Source organism: Antennarius striatus, chromosome 15, assembly GCF_040054535.1.
Source record: "Antennarius striatus isolate MH-2024 chromosome 15, ASM4005453v1, whole genome shotgun sequence".
Lineage (NCBI taxonomy): Eukaryota > Metazoa > Chordata > Actinopteri > Lophiiformes > Antennariidae > Antennarius > Antennarius striatus.
In genome coordinates, this window is record NC_090790.1 from 9,980,088 (window position 1) to 10,000,456 (window position 20,369).

The following is a 20,369-nucleotide window of genomic DNA, read 5'->3' on the forward strand; positions in this document are numbered from 1 at the left end:
TGAAGAAAGAGAAAAGAAGCAAAGAAATGTACAGGAAGCAGATAAAAGAAAGCAAAAGAAGAATAAATGCATTTTATACAGTTGGAGGGCTTTACTAAGTGCTATATTTCAATATTATTCATCTGTTTTACTGTATAATCATTTTTGAAATGAAGTAAATTAGCTTTTTATAAGAATCTATTGAGGGATGTGATTAATGACCATGAAAAAAACCACAGTAGATGTATCTCCACTGCAGCACACTTGATACATTTTGAAATGGATTCGTACTGTATTTTAATATTGCAGGTTCTTCAATGCTTTAATTATGTTAAAATAAACTGCGAATCGTAACATGATCATTTTTGTTCAACCAGTATTGATCAAATTTGAATCAACTTACATTCTTGCCTGTAATTTTTCCATGAATTTTCATTACTTGCAGATTACAAACAGACTGAGAAGAAATTGACATTGTGCATTAAAGTGGAAGTTTGTATAAAATACCAGTTGTTTATATATGTTGTCATCTTTCCACTCAAGCATAGCAGGTATAGCAATAAATGGAAGTATCATCTTCAGTAGGAAGCACTCACACTGTGATTCTTCTAGTAAAGAGTGGACATTTGAGCATATGCTATTTGTGGTACACAGTATATATTTTAAGATTTTAGCTGTACTATGCTTGTATTCCTTCATTCATCTTCATCTGTGATTAATGCAAATTAATTTTTAAACTTGACTGACACCACTGGTATAAGAATACTCCAAGGCTCAAAGCTATTGTTAAGTGAGATCTGTATTAGGTGACCACAGTCAAGCATTACAAATGCAGTGAAGGTTATTTTGAAACAGTAGAGCCATATTAAAAGTCTATGGCTGACAGTAATGAGAGTATTAGGAGCAAGGGTCCATCAAAGTACTAATTAAAGCCATAGATCGCCGTGACTTGTACTGAGTGTTAAGAAATGCTGCAGTTGTAACTGAGGGCATCAGAGTGTTAGAGTCCTATAAGTAGCTGTGGGACTGGACAAGTAATAAAACTGGCAGCAGTAATTGCCTGACATAGCACTGTGTGACAAACTTTTTTCAATTAAATGGTTCCTTTGGTAACTACGAAATATTTGGAGGTGCTTTATTGAAATTTCATCAGGTGTGAATTTTGCTTATTTGCAAAGAACAAATGTAGCTGTATAACAGTTCTCAGGTCCAGAAATGGGAAACAATGACACTCCCAGAATGTTATTGACAAAGAACAAAACATGAATGTATTCCAGAGATACTGAACATTTTTATGGTGATGCTAAAATGTGTACAGCCACGGAGAGGCTCTGTTTAGCTGTCAGTATAGAAGTGTCGATATTAGTATCACCAAAATTTGATACTGACTTGATGGTGGCAAAAGGGAAATTAGATGTATATCCTTTAAATAGAGATTTCTACTCCTGCAACAATAAGGGCAATAAATAAAATGGGATACAAAAATATTAAAACTACTATGTACAGTGCGCCCTCTTGCATTTGTGCATCAAAACTCACGACTTCACCTCATTGTGGATTTTTGGTAGGTGGTCACGTGATACCGTACACGCATTCTATTGGCTGACGGCATCCGGAAGTGCGCTCGTTACGCGAGTCTCGGACTTCCATGGGACACAAAAGTGTCACAAAAGGTGGGATATGGACCCAAATGCACAACACCGTAGGCACAGCTCTTGTCCATGATTTAATCAAAACTTAAACAACAACACGGGCAAAGATGCAAACAAAAACGCAGGCAGAACAAGACAGGAACAAAACAGAACTACCAGGCAAGACTTCGGAACACAACTACAGGAGCAGAACATCAGTACCAACCTTTAGGAAAAACAAGCCTGCAAAGAGCTCCGACAGCACCTGGCTTAAAAAGCCTCATGGTCATCAGCCCAATCGAATCCAGTTGAGATGACCAGCAACGGATGTGGTGATGAGCAACAGGAGTGGAGAGGACCAATAGGTGTAGACCCGAGGCTCCACCCACAAGTGTGGCCTCTCCCCCTGCCACACACCAGCACAGACACACCGAACCATGACACAAAAGTGTTTTCAGCAGTATAAGAGTGTGGGAAAAAGTAATACAGATCAAAGGCGGTTTAATATCAGTTTAGGCAGGGTTCATAAACGTTTAAATTACCGTAAATTATAAGATAATTTGTTGCTATAACGTGAAATTTGTTGTTCGCGTGTAATGAGGGCACACTGTAATTTAAATCACAGAATCTGAAAATTTAAAACACAAAATTTCCCAAATCATTGTAAATTAGTAGGTTTTACAGTGTGGGTGGCCCAGGGGATGTGTGTTTGGACAGTTTTAGTCTGCTTTTTAGGCTCATACATCTTGTCTCAGCAGGCTGGAGGGCCGATAGTTCTTATAGGGATGCAAACTGTCTTTTAAAATGTTTCTGGCTTTGCTAAGAAATCTATAGGTGAGAACGTTCTCTGGAAAAGGTAAGGGACATCTGAGGACTTCCTATGCTGTTCCTTTTATTGTCTGAAGTGTCTTCTTTTCTACAGCAGAGCAGCCAGAATACCACCTAGTGATGCAGTTTCAAAGTAAGTCATTACGCTCCTGGTGGAGTGGTAGAATGTCACCGACAGATTTTCCCAAAGTAATTGTTGTGGGGAAGTCATAAAAAAAGTTATTCTCTGCTGGGACTTCTTCACTACAACGCTGATGTTTTCTGTCGAGCTTTAACTTTTGGTGATGGTAATCCTGTTCCACCTCATCCCTGCTGATTAAAAGTGAGGAAAGTCTACTCCTGTTTCTGCTGAAGTCCAGCACCATTTCTTTACTTTTCCTGGTGTTAAGGGAGAAGTTGCGTATTATCACCTCACCTCATAACTGTGGTCAGACTCATTACCTACAGCAATCAGGGTGATTACCGCGGCAGTGTCATCAGCGAATGTGATGATGGTGTTGGTATAGTTTTCAAGAAACTTTCTTAAAGTCCAGTGGATTTAAACAGTTTTCTATAACCATGACCTGGATAATGAGAACCTACACAGACAACATGTTGGTAGAGTGGATGGGAGTGCATTCATGGGTGCACAGTGGCTAGAGTAATGGACTCAACACACAGCCCTGTGGAGAGCTAGCGCTGAGTGTGATGGTGGAGGAGTAGTGGGAACCAAACCTCACACCAGCAACTTTCTGATGCACAAATGTGTTATAAATACTCTTTCTAGATTCCATCTTTATTATTTGAAATGATTGCATTTCTAAATCTCCATTTTTTACAGCCTTAACAAAGTCAAAGAATCACAAAACAACTGGGATTAACCTGTATTGACAAATAATGGTAGTTCCTGCAAATGTGCATGTTGAACTTTCCATGAGGAAAATAACTGAACTCCAATTTGCTCAATGCACTGCTCCACAGTGATGGATCAAACACAAAGAAAGAATTTCCCCCTGTGGGATGAGATAAAGTATCTCATATCTCATGAGAACTGCCTCTATTATTGGTCAGTCATAAATCATTGTGTCTGTAACACAAGTTTCTCTATATAAAAGACTTAATGAACATTGTTCAGGTAATCCCACAAGTCTCCAACATTGCTTTGCCATTTGAGGGCACCATTGTGGGGAAATGGCTTGAAGAGCCTTAAGAATGAATGGAACTTTCATTAAGTATTATCATATTAGGAGCACATTGTATTTTTCTCCAGGTCTCCATCTCAGATTTGGTGATTGTGATTTTCAGGTCAGACAGAGAATCAGAGATGAAGAAGACTTGGAGTGAAAAGGAAAATTTTGTGGAAAGAAAGGAGCCTCTTTATCTTGCGTCTTTCGCCTCTGTTGTGAATGATTTGTGTGTGTGTGTGTGTGTGTGTGTGTGTGTGTGTGGGTGTGTGTGTGTGTGTGTGTGCGCACGTGCGTGTGTGTTGAGTAATTGGTAGTACGGAGGAGAAATTAGTGTTCATGTCAGACAACCATTTCTGCTTGTCTGAGTGTGTTTGTGATGCTGTGTGTGCGCCCGCAAATGCACATGACTCACCATCTGCATAGGAGCTTTCAATTTTGAGAGTAATCAGCTTATGTTGGCGGAGGGTGGCAGAGCGAGAGAGAGGGATATCATTGTACAAGCACGTGTATGTTCTTTTTCACGTCACTTTTGATGTCAGTTCAAGTCTCTGCGGAGCATCAGAGCCATGGAGGGCTCAGAGGCTGAAGGCGGGAGCACAGCAAAGCACTCGTAGATTTCCTCATCTGTTTCTCTCACTCATCTATCACTCCCTACTTTACATTTTGCATCTGAATCATCACCTTGCAAATCCATAGGTCTGTAAGATGTATGTGGAAATTTAGAGGAAGGGGATATTTTGTGCTTGTGTTTGTCCTTGCTGAGCTTGTTTGCCTGTAGCAGGCAAAGAGTCAGAAAAAAAATGAAGTCTACCTTAAGCATCCTTCACTCAGCTAATTGAAATCACATTTTCTCAGTCTTTGTCCAATGAAGCAGGTAAGTGGCAGATCGGCATTCTGTGCTGTATTTTGTCATTTAGATGTAATTAGGTTGATTTTTTTTTTTTTTCACAACTGTTCATCCATTTGGTTTTGATTTTATGTCAGTTCAGGTGCAAAATGATACAAGCCAATAGTAAAAGGTGATATGAAAACCTGCAGACCACACGTTTCAAATAATTCTCTCTAGAATAATTTCATATCTGGTGCACAATCTGCTGGACTTCACTCAATCACCACATTGAAACCAGCCTCTGTCAGAAGAATACCTCCTACTATATGAAGGAGTAAGATGAAGCCTTTTTTTTTACCTTGAATTTTACCTTCTCCCTCCCACACCCATCTATCATCGCCCTCTCTCCCCCTCTATTACTCACACCCCTGTCGTACCAGTCTGTCACACAAGCCATTTGTAAAAAAAAAGCTTTTGTAATGAGGATCATTTTTGTGGCTAACAAAAAGAAGACATCAGACACTCTGTCAGAGATGGAGACGTTGCTGTGTGATCACTCATCCCACTGAGTACAGTAGCCTGAAGAAATGCTCAAAACTTAAGGACTTGTCATTTTCGCAGAGGATCAAGCTCTGTGATTCTAAAGTTAGAAATGTGCTAGATGAAGCCACAAGGAGTTGTCAGAAATGTTTCGGCAGTAACAGAGACTTGGTGACTTTTTATTCATATTTTGCTAACTCTTTTTTAACTCTATGTCCTTTAAATTCATCATTATTTTCTCCTTCTTTCATTTAATCCTTTTGGCTTTCTACAGATTGTGCAGATCAGGCAAAATCGCAGATGTCACCTCCTGAAATTCATAAAAAAATTATGAGTGTTACTTATGTTGACAAAAGTTGAGCCTGCTCAGCACACCTTCGCCTGAAAGCAGGCACAAAAAGTGTCAATCCACTCTGTTTCTCTCTGATGCTTATTATACAACAGCAAACACAGCCTCACCTTGTTCACGTCCATCACAGCTTCTAATGAGTTGTTTGTGGAGGGTAAGCATTTACCTTCAAGCCTGTGATAAGCTGTCAGGGTGAGGATAAGTTCACAGACCCACACTTCGTGATCAGATTACTGGACGAACTTTTCTTCCCTTCTCCTACTTCACAAAGATGACAGAACCTCAGCCTCCAGTCCAAATCACAGAAGAGGGGCAAGAAAGGACCATCAATCATAAATTCTAATACCATCAGCTAACGTTATATCATATGTGATGAGTATTTCAACATCAACAGTGATGTTGAAATGTGAAGACAAGACAAGCACTGTTAAAATTCAGCTGAATAAAACTTCACCTGAAAAATAGTATTAAAATAATTTTCTTTCCTTCTGTACTTTGTTTTTTCAATGACAGTTTAAAAACAAAACTAAGATAAACCCAAATTAAAGGGATAAACAAAACCAATAAACAAAAGTGACCCTTTCAAAACTGTCATTATTCAGAATTTCTTAGTTGTGACTGGAAGAACAAATCAGAAGAGGTGATGATGAGGATTCTTATGCACATGGTGTTTGAGGTGACAGAACTTCTGAACTTTCTGTGTGCTAAATGTTGATCTCGATTGATGTAGTCTGAATATAACATTGCTAAACTGATCGAATCATACATGAGTTTACAATATTTTTTTATTGTGGAGCTATGCTAGAAAAATTATCCAAGCATATTTTAGTCAAAGAGGTATCAAACAGAAGAAATGACACCTGCCCACGTTTAGGGAAATATTACAAGTCATACATAATTTTATTCCATTTTCTCAAATTGTTTTGACACCCATGCTATGGATCAAACATGTAAAAGAATTTAAAACCATTCACACTCTAAGCGGGACCATAAGATCTACTGACTAGACCTTATAGCTGCTCTAAGGGAGACACCAGCTATCTGGCTGAGAAAGCGCATTTTCGCCGCTTGTGAAATTCCCGTCCCCCAGAATTAACATCTCTCTCATTACAATATGTTGTCAACAAACACAGACATTAAATGTTTTCAACCAGTTCATCCATTGAATTTCGACAGACATTCATACTCTTATCCACTTCCAGATATTAGCCTTTGACCCAAATACAACCTAGAGCATGACCATGTTTACATTCTTCCTAGGAACAAGGTTTATTAACATCATAGACAGTCAAAACGAGAAGTTGAGCTTGCCAGTGTTCTTCACAAAAATATCATGATCATAATCACCTCTTTCAGAGTACAGTGTTTATCCAAGAACTAACCAGTTTGTTACAGACAAAACATGCTATTATATTGTTAAAAGATATCATCATGCTCTTTAAAGAGTAAAACTTAATGTTATCCCTCCAAGCAGAAATCCTTGTTTTTTTGTTCATTAATTCATGTTTCAGACTGATGGTGTTGAATGTTTTTTTCAACTGTTTCATGTAATACTTGACATGTCCAAAATTGGTGTAGAGCTCCTACTATTGAAGTGATTCTGTTGTACAGATCTTTGGTGTAGAAACAACTCTTGTCCATCTTTATTGCTCAATTTTCACCAACTCCTCTGCACTCCTGATCACCATGTTTTCATCTGCTCTGGAGAAAGCCCCTTTGCTCTGATGAAGATCCTGCAGTTGTTTGTCAGGGTGTAGTTGATCAACCTATTCTTCTTCAGGGATCAAACTTTTTTAGCGACACCAGCATTATTTTTATTGAGATTCTCATTAATATAAATGTTTTTTCATTCAGTTTGAAGCCTTGTTTCAAAAAAAACACTTTTGTCCTTACGTTGCTGGAATTTGATCAGCACTCCAGGTGGTCTCCTACCTCCAGATGGTAGCGGGTAACATTTCTCAATCTGGTCCGGATCTAGTTATCTCCACTTGAGAAATCACTTGTTCCACAGTCTTGTCAGCCCTGTGCTCACTTCCCTCACCCCTCGTCACAGCATGTGAGTAATTCCTCGGCTTGATGTTGATGCCAGTGACGATCACATCATTTATACGAATGCTTTGCTCCAAATCATCCATTATTTGTTGTCCCTGTTCTAAGACAAAAAATTCTTCGGTCTTTTTCATCTGTGTCTTTCCACATTTTCTTCATTTCGTCCTTCATTTCTTCCATGGCATCTACCACCAGTTTTAGCTTTTCTTCCGACTTTTTTTTATCAAAGTCACTCCTTAACTTATCAAAGTCACTCTTTAACTCGCTGTTTAACTCTTTCATGGAAGAGACCATCTGGTTTGGAGTATCCTCCGATTTTCCTCTTCCTCTCGTCATTTTACAGAGAATCAGTGAGAGTCAGTATGAATATGGGTTAGAGATATAGCAGTGATGGAAGAGGCTGCCATTCAAGGCTTCTCACATCCTCACTCTCTGATGTAAGAACCATGGATGGAGGCTGCAAGGGCCGGTGATCGGACCACTGAATTTCTGATAGGGGATTGGTGACTCTGAGCCACCGATGCCTCAAGGGTTACTGCCTCACACCCTTTGAGTCCCTGGAGTGTACTCACCTCACCCAGGTCAGCTGGCCTACTCTCAAAAATATTTGTCTTCACTTTTATGCCCAGTCTTTGGCATACATATACTCTATGTTTCACATGTTGTCATTTGTCAATTAAATTGGTTTGAATACTATTTTAAAAATGTGAAACATGAAAAATGCTGTGTTAATTACCTAATTAGTTGTTACTTTTTAAAAAAAGTTTGAGTTGCTTTGTCAAAAATGCAGTTTGTCTGAATTTATGTGCCAACAAACTCACATTGTTTTAATTTAGAAGTCAGTCAATAAATGGCTTTTTCTCAGTAAGCCATACGTGGCCACATTATGACTGCGCTATGTGACACAGCGGGACCCGATGAGTAGATGATCACCACCCAGCTGCTGTGGGTGTGCAGCATGTTACCAAAGTGCTCCTTCATCTTCTTTTTCTCCCTGTCAAAATATTGAAAAAAATTGCATTGCTTCCAGAGAAGAGATGTTCTTCTTGTCTTCAAGAATGGATGGATGAATGCTTTGAGAGAAGAGCTCAATTCAGCTAAAGTCTTATTAGGATTATAACTTTAATACTCATTACAGAAATCTTCTCAACTCATGTCTGTCATGCTCCCAGCTGAAAAACATCCTCTGAGTCTTAATGGAGATAATAGCATCAAGACATATTTTCAAAGGACCAAACCAAACAGAAAAACAAGGTGGCATCCATTGAGCTACAGAGCATTTATCCATAAGCTGATTTATCTGCTAATACTCAAGGCAAAGCTCAGCTGGGGTGCACTCACCTTCAACATTTGTTACAGAGTTAATCGTCCTTGTGGTTTTTCAACATTCACTATTTCACATATATATTTTTAGCATGAATGAGAAATGTAAGTGGTTTGCCAGATCTTGTTTAGTATTCCCCAGCTTGTCTCAGACAAACTTTGTTTCGTGTTTTTTTTGTTTTTTGTTTGTTTTACCAGATTGTTGTATTTTCAGAGAGACCATTAATTTCTGTTTGTTCTTAATAACCGAATAAGAAATTCAGTCATGTGTGTGTTATGGTTGTAAGCCTCAATGAATCACAATGAATATGTGAACTATTATCCCTGTTTCTGCTACGTTTTTCTTCTCATTTCATGTCCAATACACTGAGTGCAGCCATGCATGATAGACTACCTGGATTATCCTGAGCAAGAAATGTTTAATGTTAATGTTAGGGTCTTACGGTTTAGATCATTTGAACCTTTTTTCTTTTTTTATGTATTGCGAGCTGTCGCTCATGGAGGTAAGACAAGGTGATACTCTCTCTAGACATAGCGCCCATCCCACTGATGAACATTAAAGTTCCTCAAGCAGCCTGATAATGATCAAATTGCCTCTTTATTCAGAAAATGTTCCTCTGTAGGGAGAGAGAGACGATGAGTGCAGCACATAAAGCAGATGAGTGTGAGAGGGGACATACAAAGTGGTGGACAGAAAAGAAAGAGAATATAAGAGAAAGTGACAGAATAGTGGAGAGAGAGTAGACAACTGAAAGACTCTTAAGTGACTTCCTGTTTGTTTTCCATTGTGAGACAGAAAAGAGGGAGGGATGCTGAGATAGTTTAGAGGAAAAAGAAAAAAATATGGATGTGAAAGGAGACGGTAAAAACTGAGTTGTTCATGAAAGTGGATGTCATCGTAATCTCCTCAGATGCACATTGTATTTTCAATTTATTATCAGTACAGAATACCAGCAGGAGCATCTAACCATGAAATACAAAAATTGTTAAATTTGAATTCTAACCAACCAAACTTTATTTTTGCTTTATTTATTTATATACTGATGTAATCCCCGAAGGGAAATTAATGCCACACTGTAGTTAGTTGAAACATACTGTATATATGTGTTTGTGTGTGTGTGTGTGTGTGTGTGTGTGTGTGTGTGTGTGTGTGTGTGTGTGTGTGTGTGTGTGTGTGTGTGTGTGTGTGTGTGTGTGTGTGTGTGTGTGTGTGTATGTACAAGCCCTGAACATACAAACACATACGAAGGGGGGCTGTGCGGGGGGGGGGGCTCCTTCGTCGTGGTGCGCTAGGGTTCGGGTTAGCAACTTGTAAGGGTGACAGCTCCTTGCCTTGCTCAGGGGTGCCTCGGCATTGCTCCGGTGGTGAATTGATACCTTCAGCTCACACTCCGGGTTTTTTTTATGGGCGGGAGTGGAAATCAAATTGCCGATCTTGGATCATTGGACGACCCGCTCTACCGCTCACTTTACCACTGAGTCACCCCTCTGAAACAAAATGAAGGCAGAAAACGTTTGGTACAAGCACTGCATGCTTTTGTGTACAAGGGTTTTGCTTAGAATGTACACCACAAAGCTCTTGCTAGTTCTTGTTTTTTTAAAACCTCTGTCAGCAGCCTCTTTCCCACATTTGTATTGAACTTGTCTTTGTATATTTGTCACCCACCATCTGACACCTTTCTTCTCTTCTCTCTGCAGAGTTAGCTTTTCTAAACCTTCCTTTAATTTCTCCCTTTTCTTATTCTGTTTCTGGTGCAATGTAATTTTTTCTTTTTTTTAATGTTTTCCCTGTTCTGTTTTGTCTCTTATTTTTTGTCTAATGTGTCAGCCGTCTAATTCATCAGAAAAACTCTTTTCCTTTAATATATGCACCATAATCCTTTGTTTTTCCTTCTCTCGTCAGAGTGAGGACCTTCCCCAAGGATTCAGCCTTACTGGGCAGGGACACAGTCCGAGCCCTGATGTACTACGCCTTGAAGGTCTGGAGTGACATTGCACCGCTTAACTTCCATGAGGTAGCAGGAAGCGATGCAGACATTCAAATTGACTTCACAAAGGTCGACCACAATGATGGATATCCCTTTGATGGACCGGGAGGCACTGTGGCACACGCATTCTTCCCAGGAGAGAGGTTCACAGCTGGGGATACACATTTTGATGATGACGAGGCCTGGACCTTCAGATCTCCAGGTGATGAGTGTCTCATATTCAACCTGTTTTTTTCCTCAGCAGAAGAAATTATTTTACAATTAAATTCAGAGAGTTTAAAGCTAATATGTAGACTGGGTAGTGCAATTTCAACACTTTTATCTCATAGTTTGTTTCCAGCTGTTGACCAGCTAACCTGGTCTGTCTCTACTTTAATATAATAATTTGCTTTCATTTACTTATTTGGTTATCACTTTTTGTCTAGACTATCAGTATTAGCTAATGATTTTGCCACCTTGCAGTCATGCACTCTTTAACAGCGATGTTGCGATAATGTGTGACAACTGGCAAGTTGATAAGGAGATTACGGTACTTATAATTACTTATTACCAAAAGTTCATCAGCCGTTTGTAATCTATTTGGCTGTTTATTTCCTTTTGTTAATACATGGGTATGCCATTGTTAAACCCTGGATGTTTTTTTAATCAACTAATTCTACATGTTGACTTCCCAAAACCAACTTTGTTGTCTAGGAGATTCATTCACGACGCTGCAGCAACTCAGACTGTTTTTTAAACCTAAAACTGCTGTTGAGTACTGCTGCTGTCACGTTTGTGCTTACATGGAAACCTTAGGAATAAGACTCAGATGTGGACAACAGAGGCTGAGCTGCTGCAGTTTGATCATATTATGAATAAGATGCTAGGGGAAAAAAAGATGAAATGCTCACAGGAGGTAGAGGCTGGCTGGGGTCGAATCCAAGAAAGACAATTTAAATAGGCAAAGTAACAAAATAAAATTCAAGGAAACAACATCCGAAGAAAGCCCATAATACAGATGGTGCCAGAGAAAGAAGGCAATAAACAAAAAAATCAACAGAAAAGCCTGGAACAGTGACACAAGGTAAAAAATAGAACTGGCAGAGAAAGCACAAACACGTAAGACCAAATACACTTTGGAGGAAAGGAACTAATCAGGACAATCAAAGAGGACTGCAGGGACTGAAAACCTTGAAAAAAACGTGCAAAAAACAAACTTAACCAAAACAGTGACAAACTCTCACTGGGCCCATTTCACAATAAAGGTTTAGTGGAAAACCTGCGTAAGTTAACACTGAAATCAGGGAAAACCAGGGTTTTTGGTTTCACAAAGGGAGGTAACTTAACCCAGAGTTAAAGGAGTAACCCTGACCAGTTTCATGACGCGAAGTAAACTGAACCTCTGGGTTTGTTACCTCAGTAACAGACTCTCTGAAGCTAACCTGGTCGGGAGCAGCTTTTATTCCACAATCCTAGGGTTTCTTCTGACTCCGCCCCCATTCGCAGCCGCTCGCGTCGTTTATTTTCCTGGTTTTGTTGGACAGAGACTTTGACCGAAGGTCGGTATTATAAAAAAAACCTGGATTTAGAGGTATTTTAGACGCAAACGTGGCTTGTCCGTTTGACAAGGAGCCCCTTGATGGACACACACACACACACACACACACACACACACACACACACACACACACACACACACACACACACACACACACACACACACACACGTCCACAAACTAATCCATCCTCACATCTGCAGCAGTGCTGCGTGTAGCACACCACTCAGTGTTTATTTTTTATTTGCAAACGGTAACTTTTCTATACAATGCGGGAGATGCTCTTTGTGCCTCGCCTTAAAACTTTTACCCCAGTTTTTCTATTTCCCTGGAGATAAACCCGTCAGAATCATCAAGGAGGAGTTCAACAGGATTGCAGGTGAATATGTAGAAATCTGATAAATTAATTTGAAATGATATTATCTTAATAACATAATAAAATTGTCTTGCAATCTCAGAATTGGATTAGAAACTTTAATTTCTTTTAGAATTTCCCAAAGTAATTGGCTGCATAGATGGTATCCACATTCCCATCATACCCATCAAGGTACATGTAGATATACTGCGTCATGGATAAACTAACATCTGTCCAGATTATGTGTGATGCTGCAGACTACATATTTGATGTGAAGGTCTTTGTTCCTGACTCACAGATATATGATAAGTCTTACCTGAGCAGCTGACTGTGGTGTCAGTAACCTAAATATTTACACAATAATTCACTTGTCTCCATCAGTTAATCCACTGTAATGAATCCACTATACAATACAGGCGAGTTTGATAGTTTTTTGCTGGGGGACACGTGTTATCCGTGCCAACCGAGGCTGCTGACCCTTTAGTTAATCCTGACCCAGACACTCAACAGAACTTCCACTGGGTTCACTGCAGGACGGGAGTCTGGGTAGAGATGACCATTGGCCTGCTGAAAGCCCATTTCCAGTGCCTACGATACCTTACTGATTCATTTACATAACATAAAAACTTTTAAAAAGATTTCCCTATTTAACACAACTAATATTTTTGCACTTATAATGTGCGTGACATAATATGTACATACTGTACAATATCAAACATAATGATGAACAGGAGGATCCCTAACGAGATGATGCAGAAGTCTGACCTGTGTGAACAAGGGTTTTATACTTCATTTCAGCTGCTGACATCTGCCATTCTCCCCAGCTGGATTGCACCTAAATAAAGTACTGTAAATTAATAATTAAGCCATTTACATACGTAATTTTACCGTGATTGCAACGGACTGCTTTTAAATTTAAGTATTGACTTGAGCAGCAACTTCCCCCCACACCATCTCTCTCTTCTTTCCAGCTGCAATGCTTTCCAGCTGCAATGTCCTCAAAGTCTTAATATGCATTGATTAAAATCTGTACTTCAACTGCCGTAAAGCGTTGCGGTGGGCGTCTTGTGCCGATTCGTCATGGTGAATCGTCGCATCGGTGCTTCATTGATGATGGCTTTTTTTTTAGAGTTGTCGCGTCTGTTAAACTGCAGGTCAAAACTAACACTGAAAATCCCTGATTTTCCAAGTTCAGGGTAAGTCAACCCAGAACCACAGGTTTACCTCAGGGTATGTTAATCCTGCCTTTGTGAAACGGGCACACTGTCTTTTCTAATTTGAAAAAAAAATAATCCAATTTTGATATCTTTGGTTGTCTTCATCATGGCATGTTAAATCACAGGCATTTTCATATTAACTCTGTTTTCCTTTGAATGAAAAGACAAATTAATGAAGTTTTAATAATTCTTTGTATTTAGGTGAAGGCCAAAGCCTCAGATGTGGAAATGTCACAAACTAACCCGAAAATCAAAATGCTCTGCATTATTAAGTTTGTTATTTTGGTCGTTAACACAAAGGCTGCATTTCCTCTGAACTACGTTCATTCGGTTTGTGTCTGCTTTGAGCTGTGTGGGCTAATTGATAGGCTTATGCAATGTTATCCTGGGTGATCTGGTCAACTTTCTTTCATCAAACAGAATCAAAGCACTTGATTATCCACCGGGGAGATCTACAAGATGGAAATGAGGACAGGATGACAGCTTCTCAAAACGGGTTTCAATCAGTTCTGCAAATCAAAAATAGACAGGCGTATGTTATAGATAGGATTAGCTCTGGAATGTACGACTTCGGTGTCTTCGGAAAGTAACCTCATTTCATTCATTTCATGCACTGTTTCACAAGTTCCCTCTCCCTGATGTTTTACCTACTCTGTCTACAGACTTCATCAGTCATGTGACTCCTCTCTGCACTTGAGCTGAACTGTCCGTGTCTTTGATATGTTCGTGGTGGATTGTGGATTCCTACATCTGTGAGGCAAATAAAAGTCCTGGCAATCTGGCCATTTCTTCCAATATCTAAATTTTCATGTCTTGATAAGAAACTCTTTTGTCTTGTCACTCAAGATCATCTTCATTTCTCTCCAGTGTCTCTTTGCGTTATTAGTTCCCTCATGTCGATGAAATGAGCAAACAGTGTGATATTGTGTCCCCAAATGCATCGTCGGGCCGGGGCCATCTCATAGCAGTCAGAATGACAGTGTAAATCATTGCATCTCCTTTTCTCTGACATGCTGTCTTTCGTCTCACTTTCATCTGAACGGCTGAACCTGAAATGACTGTCCTCTCTTCCACACGCAGCACCTCTATCCAACCTTTCCGTTTGATAAATTGACAGAAGAGTAGAGATTATATCAGAACTGACATTTAGACAAGTCTAGTTTCTCTTAAAAGTTCCAATTTGATCTTGGCAATATTGGTGTTACACAACAATCCCAAATTAAGGTCAGATTACCACTTAAATTAGGGTTTTTTTCTCTCTCCAGTAATTGTTATGTAATGCTACTTCAATATGGGATTTGTTTTCAAGTACAGTAATCCCTCGTACATTCATGCATCAACACGCACGGCTTCGTCTCATCACGGATTTTTAGTAGGTAGTCACGTGATACCGTACGCACATTCTATTGGCTGATGGCATCTGGAAGTGCGCTGCCTTCCGTGAGTCCCGGAACGGAGCACATTTCTGTGAGACACAAATGTGCTTTAAACAGTCGATAAGAATGTTGGAAAAGGTAGTAAAAATAGAAGGTGTTTTAATATCAGTATGGGGAGGGTTCATGAATGTTTAAATTACTGTAAATAATAGTTTGTAGATATATCATGGAATTTCGTTTTGTGGGTGGTTCCTGGAACGCATGAACCATGAGTAACAAGGGATCACTGTACAATGATTCTAAGGAAGGTCATAGGTTACAGCAACATTATTCAGAAAGTGTGAATTAGTTTTACTGTAACTCAATCAAGAATGGTTTTAATTACTCAATTTAAGACATTTTAAAGCTTTTTTTCTCACATAAAGTACAACATGCTAGTTTTAACGACTGCATTTGCACCTTAAATGTTGGTAAACTACTATACCATCTTTCATAGACTCACCTTAGTACTAGTTCTCTGTGCCTGAAGATATTCACCAACTACTCAACCCAAAAGCCAGGATAAGTTGGCTCCAATAGCCCAGAAGTTTTGGAATTCTATAACTTTTTTGGTGTCGGATCAGTGGCATATCTGGAGAATGAAGAGTGAAGCGCACGCCGACAGGAACACCCCACCTACAGTGGAGCATGGCAGAGGCTCAGTGAAGCTCCGGCTGCTTTGCACTGAATACATTTGAAAATCACTGGTGGGATGTAGAGAAGGTGGTTGCAGTATTTAAACTCAACAGAATCTGCAGCAGGTCAGAGCAACAAAGAGTTGCTCTACAAAGTACTGGAGATGCTTGTTATGTGCTGAATGCAGCATGTTGTGTTATATTTGGCAGAAAAGTTGTTGTTGAATGTATTCTATATGCAGTACATACATATATTTTGTTATAAAAAAAGACTCACTGATTGATGTAGACTTTTCTAATAATATCTACTTGTGGGTAATTACATTTTACATTTGTTTCTGTATATCTGAAAATAGCACCTAAGCAGGGCAAGACTAATTGTTTCTGCCATGTTGTATACCCCCATCTGCTAAAAGGTCCCCAAAGCCAAGAAATGAAGGCATGCCAAATGGTTGTGATATTTGTGGACGCCACTACACCTCCTCAGACTCCAAGTCAAGCCTTTTTTGCTTTCAGGAGAAACACAATTTCATGACTTGGCAGCTTATACCTACTTCTAACTACTCACCTCAGGCACATACATCCCAAATAGAGTAATTCCTGCCTGCATGTAAGATAAAGTCACAACAAAACCTTGCAAAAACCTTTCACTTCTAAGCTCAGAGCAAAGCACCAAAATCCGTAGGAAAGCAGGATTTTTTTGAATTGGGAGCTCTGACAATAAGAGTGATTCTCCATACACAAGCACCAATAGCAGTCCTGTGCACCGTGTCCTTTGCATGGCAATGTGTGTAATATCTTGGGCAGTATCTTAAAAGAAGCAGAGATCAGCTACAGTTGCACAACTGCCAATTTGATGCTGCTGCAGTCGGCAGAGCTAAACAACTGTTCCTAGGATGCGTTCTTGGAAATGTAGATCACATGCAGCAGTCACATTTTGCAACTTTTTTTTTTTTTACATTGTTGTGTGTTTCACATGGGAGTATGCATGGAGTTATCTTTCAGTCATAATTTTGAATGACGTGTAATATGTTTATATTTTACAAAAAAACAAACCCATAACCCTTCTTTAAGATTTCTTTTCCAGTAAGCTGACTGTTTTTCTATTAACATTGCCTTGTGATGTTTGGACAGTTAATTGAAATGATCAGAACCAAAACTTTGGCTCTGTTCCATCCAGTTCTTCCATCTCGCATACAGACTTGTGGGTCACAAGTCTGCCGGAGCCTATCACAGCTGGTTACGAATGAAAGGCGGGGTTCACCCCAGATGAGACGCCAGCTCATCACAGGGCATTGTCTGATATTGTAAATACAAAAATATTGATAAAGCATTAAGTGCCGAGGTAAAATTAATTAAATGTGTGTGCGTGTGTCATAGTAGTTGAGTCTGTGATGGGTTCAGGACCTGCGTTGATCTTCTTCATTTATTTTGTGCTGTCAGGGCTGTGAGTCATATGTTGCAGAGCAGCAGCTCAATCTTCTCTAATGAGACGTCCCACCAGCCCATCGCACTGACAGGAACAAGGGGAGAAGGGACAGCTGCGTAGATGGGGTTTTGGTTAATGGAATCAGGGCAACAAAGTGAGAGAGAAAAAGGGCAACGATATCGTCTATTCACACGTCGAAACAATTAAAATGACAAAAATGTAAGTGAAGAAAAAACCGTCACAAATAATTCATGGAGACTGGTGGATCGTAGAAACCCTCTGTCTGCAGACTTCACTGTAAAGTGTCGCTCACTGAGGGAGAAAGCGAAAAGCATGGTATGATTGTGTGAATCACATTTTTGAAAGATGTGTGTTTTTTCCACTGAAATGAATCCACTTAGGGTTCAAGCGTTTTCCTCTTTAAATCAAGCGTAGACTGACATTTCTTTATAATGTTCTCATCTTCTGAAGACAAAAATCCCTGCAAAAAAACAAAAAAAACAAAACAAAAATGAGTTCCACAAAGATAACCACAGTCCTGGTACATTTCTCTCTTCCTCTGCTTCTGCCTCCATCCAGATTAAAATGCTTTGTTTAGCTCCTCCGTTTGCTTTCACTCATGAGCTTTCAGACTCTCACACTGAGGTAGGGAGAAAAAAAAAGTGAGCCAAACAACTTTTAATTTCTTCAAGTCACACTCTGCCTGCCCCACTTTGCTGTCGTCTCATAACACCCACACCCACCTCCAGCACTTCATCAGCTTGTCTCTGAGGCGTTGTTTATCTGATGTCAGTATCTCTGCCTCTACGTATCGTTTTGCTTGTAAGACAGCAGACGTGGAGTCCTGCTGGGCTTAGCTGCACTTCTACACGGAAGATTCACACATTATTGTTCTTAGCGATTTTTTGAAAAGCATGCTAATCCCTTGAGAAGATGTAAACTTATTAGGTCAGCCCAGAAGGCAAAAAAGTGGATGTCAGTGCCTCAGCAGATTGTAGTATTATGTAATCATCTTCAGAAAAATGGCTCTTATCAGACAAAACCACAAATGAGTAATTGCCTGTGCTAATTCCCTTACCCTCTCTCCTTGTGCATTGTTCTCAGCGGGACCCTAAATCTGTGCTCACCAAGGCCAGCTCCTAATGTGTATGATGATGCTGAATACTGGAATATTAAGCACCACGTTTAGCGGACCAGTTCATCCCTGCCGTGTGATTAATGGCTCTGCCATCCATCACAAGAATGTGTGTGAGATCAAATAAGTGGAGGTCTTAAAGTGTTGTTGTTGCCTTGACAGGCAACAGATTGCTTCTGTTAATTATCGCCCTGCCAACAATCTGCTTCGGCATCTGATTACCCTGACTAGAACAAAAGCATCATTAAGCTGGACAATTTTTTCTTGACATTCAATTTGTTTTTCAGGGAGTGTGGTGCACATGCATCTTTGTGTGTGATGTACATGTTATGTCTCTTGGCAACAGAAGAAAATAGAGTAGGAAAATCACAGTTTAGTGCTCCTCCTATTATATACAAAATTCTTATTAGAAAACTGGACATACTGTACACACATATTAGAGCAACCGTGTACTTCAGTCAACATGATACAATTCTTATTTTTATAGAAATGATGTATTTCCATGTGTTAAGTTTCGAGTTTCATGAAACTTAATACATGCATCAGCATGTATTGTTGTCAAGAAATGATGAGGAATGTGGGTAGATGTGATGGTTCACCTTTGACTTTGATCTACTACGTGTTTAGCAGACAAAATCTACTTTAAATCTTGAATCTAGTGTCACCAAGTTCAACTACCTGAAACATTGATGCAGCATAAACCGAAGGGCTTCTGCTTTCTTTTTCAGTTTGTAAAGGTTGGAAGAATTAATGTGACAATCAGAGTAAACTGTCACTGTACTTTGGACAGAATTGAAAAAAAAACCAAACTCCTTCACTGTCCTTGTCTTTGTGTGTCTCTCTCATAGTGGTAGATGTAAGTAGCGATTGGGGGGAGTAGTTTCAGATCCTAAAAGAGGAAGGGACAAGGCAGAGTACTGTAAGTGTAATTGGAGTAAAGGGAGAATCATACTATATAATGTGGTCAAAATCCAGTCACAGGACAAACCATAAAATCACCACAGGTAGGAAAGGAAGGCAAAGTGAAACTATGGTCCAGCACGCAAAAATAAATTGTAATAAAACATTTATATCTGGTAATCAATTCAGCTATGAAATAATCTATGGGGTTTGCTTTTGTTTCAAAAGCATGAGATCTTAATTGTTCTCATTTTTTGAGACGTTTTGTAACTTTTGCTTTAAAGAACTTGAGATAAAAAGAAATGTGTGGCACAAAATAAAAATAAGTAGCAATTGAAAACCAGTATACATTTTAATTACCATAAACAAAGCACAAGATGTGGTCATTTTGGGTCATAGTATTGCTCAGGGAAACTTGTGAAGGCTTCACTTGATATATAAAAAAGGTTAAAAAAAAAAAAAAGTTTGATGCTTCTGTTTATATTGTTTTATGATTATGGCAAGTAGTGGAGGCCAGACTGGAAAGAAAAACATGAAAACAATGAAGGGTTAACATCAGTCTGCTCCATCCCTTTCATAACAAATAATGTTTACCTGAAGCACTGGAGGGTTCATAAATCAGGGATATCGTCAGGCTGTATGCTGTCTGACACAAACACACAACCTGTCAGGTTAGTCACAGCCAGTTCACCTTGTTGCCCTGTTGGTGGATATAGAGAATGTTTACACATGGTTTTTTCTTAAATTGTGGGTTGTTTATACGCCGTTCAGACTGCAGGCATATCAGATTTCCTTCTGTATCTGATTTTTTGGGATGACTGTTCACACTGTTTTTAGCAAGTGTCCAAAGGCGTTCTGGCTCTATTCAGACTGGGCCATATTATCAATCGATCTGACAGGTTGCCATAGCAACGACGTCGGGACGGAGTCGTCGTTCAGTGCGCGTAATGTGAGAGGTCATATAATTGCGACGGCGGCAATAACAACAAACATGAAGTTTTGTTACCTTAGCTTACTGGCGATATCACTGTCTGGTAGAGAGGTGGAGAAAATCTCACACAAACCA

At 39.5% G+C, this 20,369-nt stretch overlaps 1 protein-coding gene across 1 annotated transcript in view; it reads left to right on the plus strand.

The window, feature by feature from the left end:
* The window catches only part of LOC137608608 (matrix metalloproteinase-17-like), a 63,077-nt gene that overhangs the window by 24,813 nt on the left and 17,895 nt on the right, over positions 1-20,369 (plus strand). Inside the window, exon 4 of the mRNA XM_068335106.1 lies at positions 10,598-10,884. Within this exon, the coding sequence (XP_068191207.1) occupies positions 10,598-10,884 (287 nt within the window). The remainder of the gene's footprint in view (positions 1-10,597; positions 10,885-20,369) is intronic.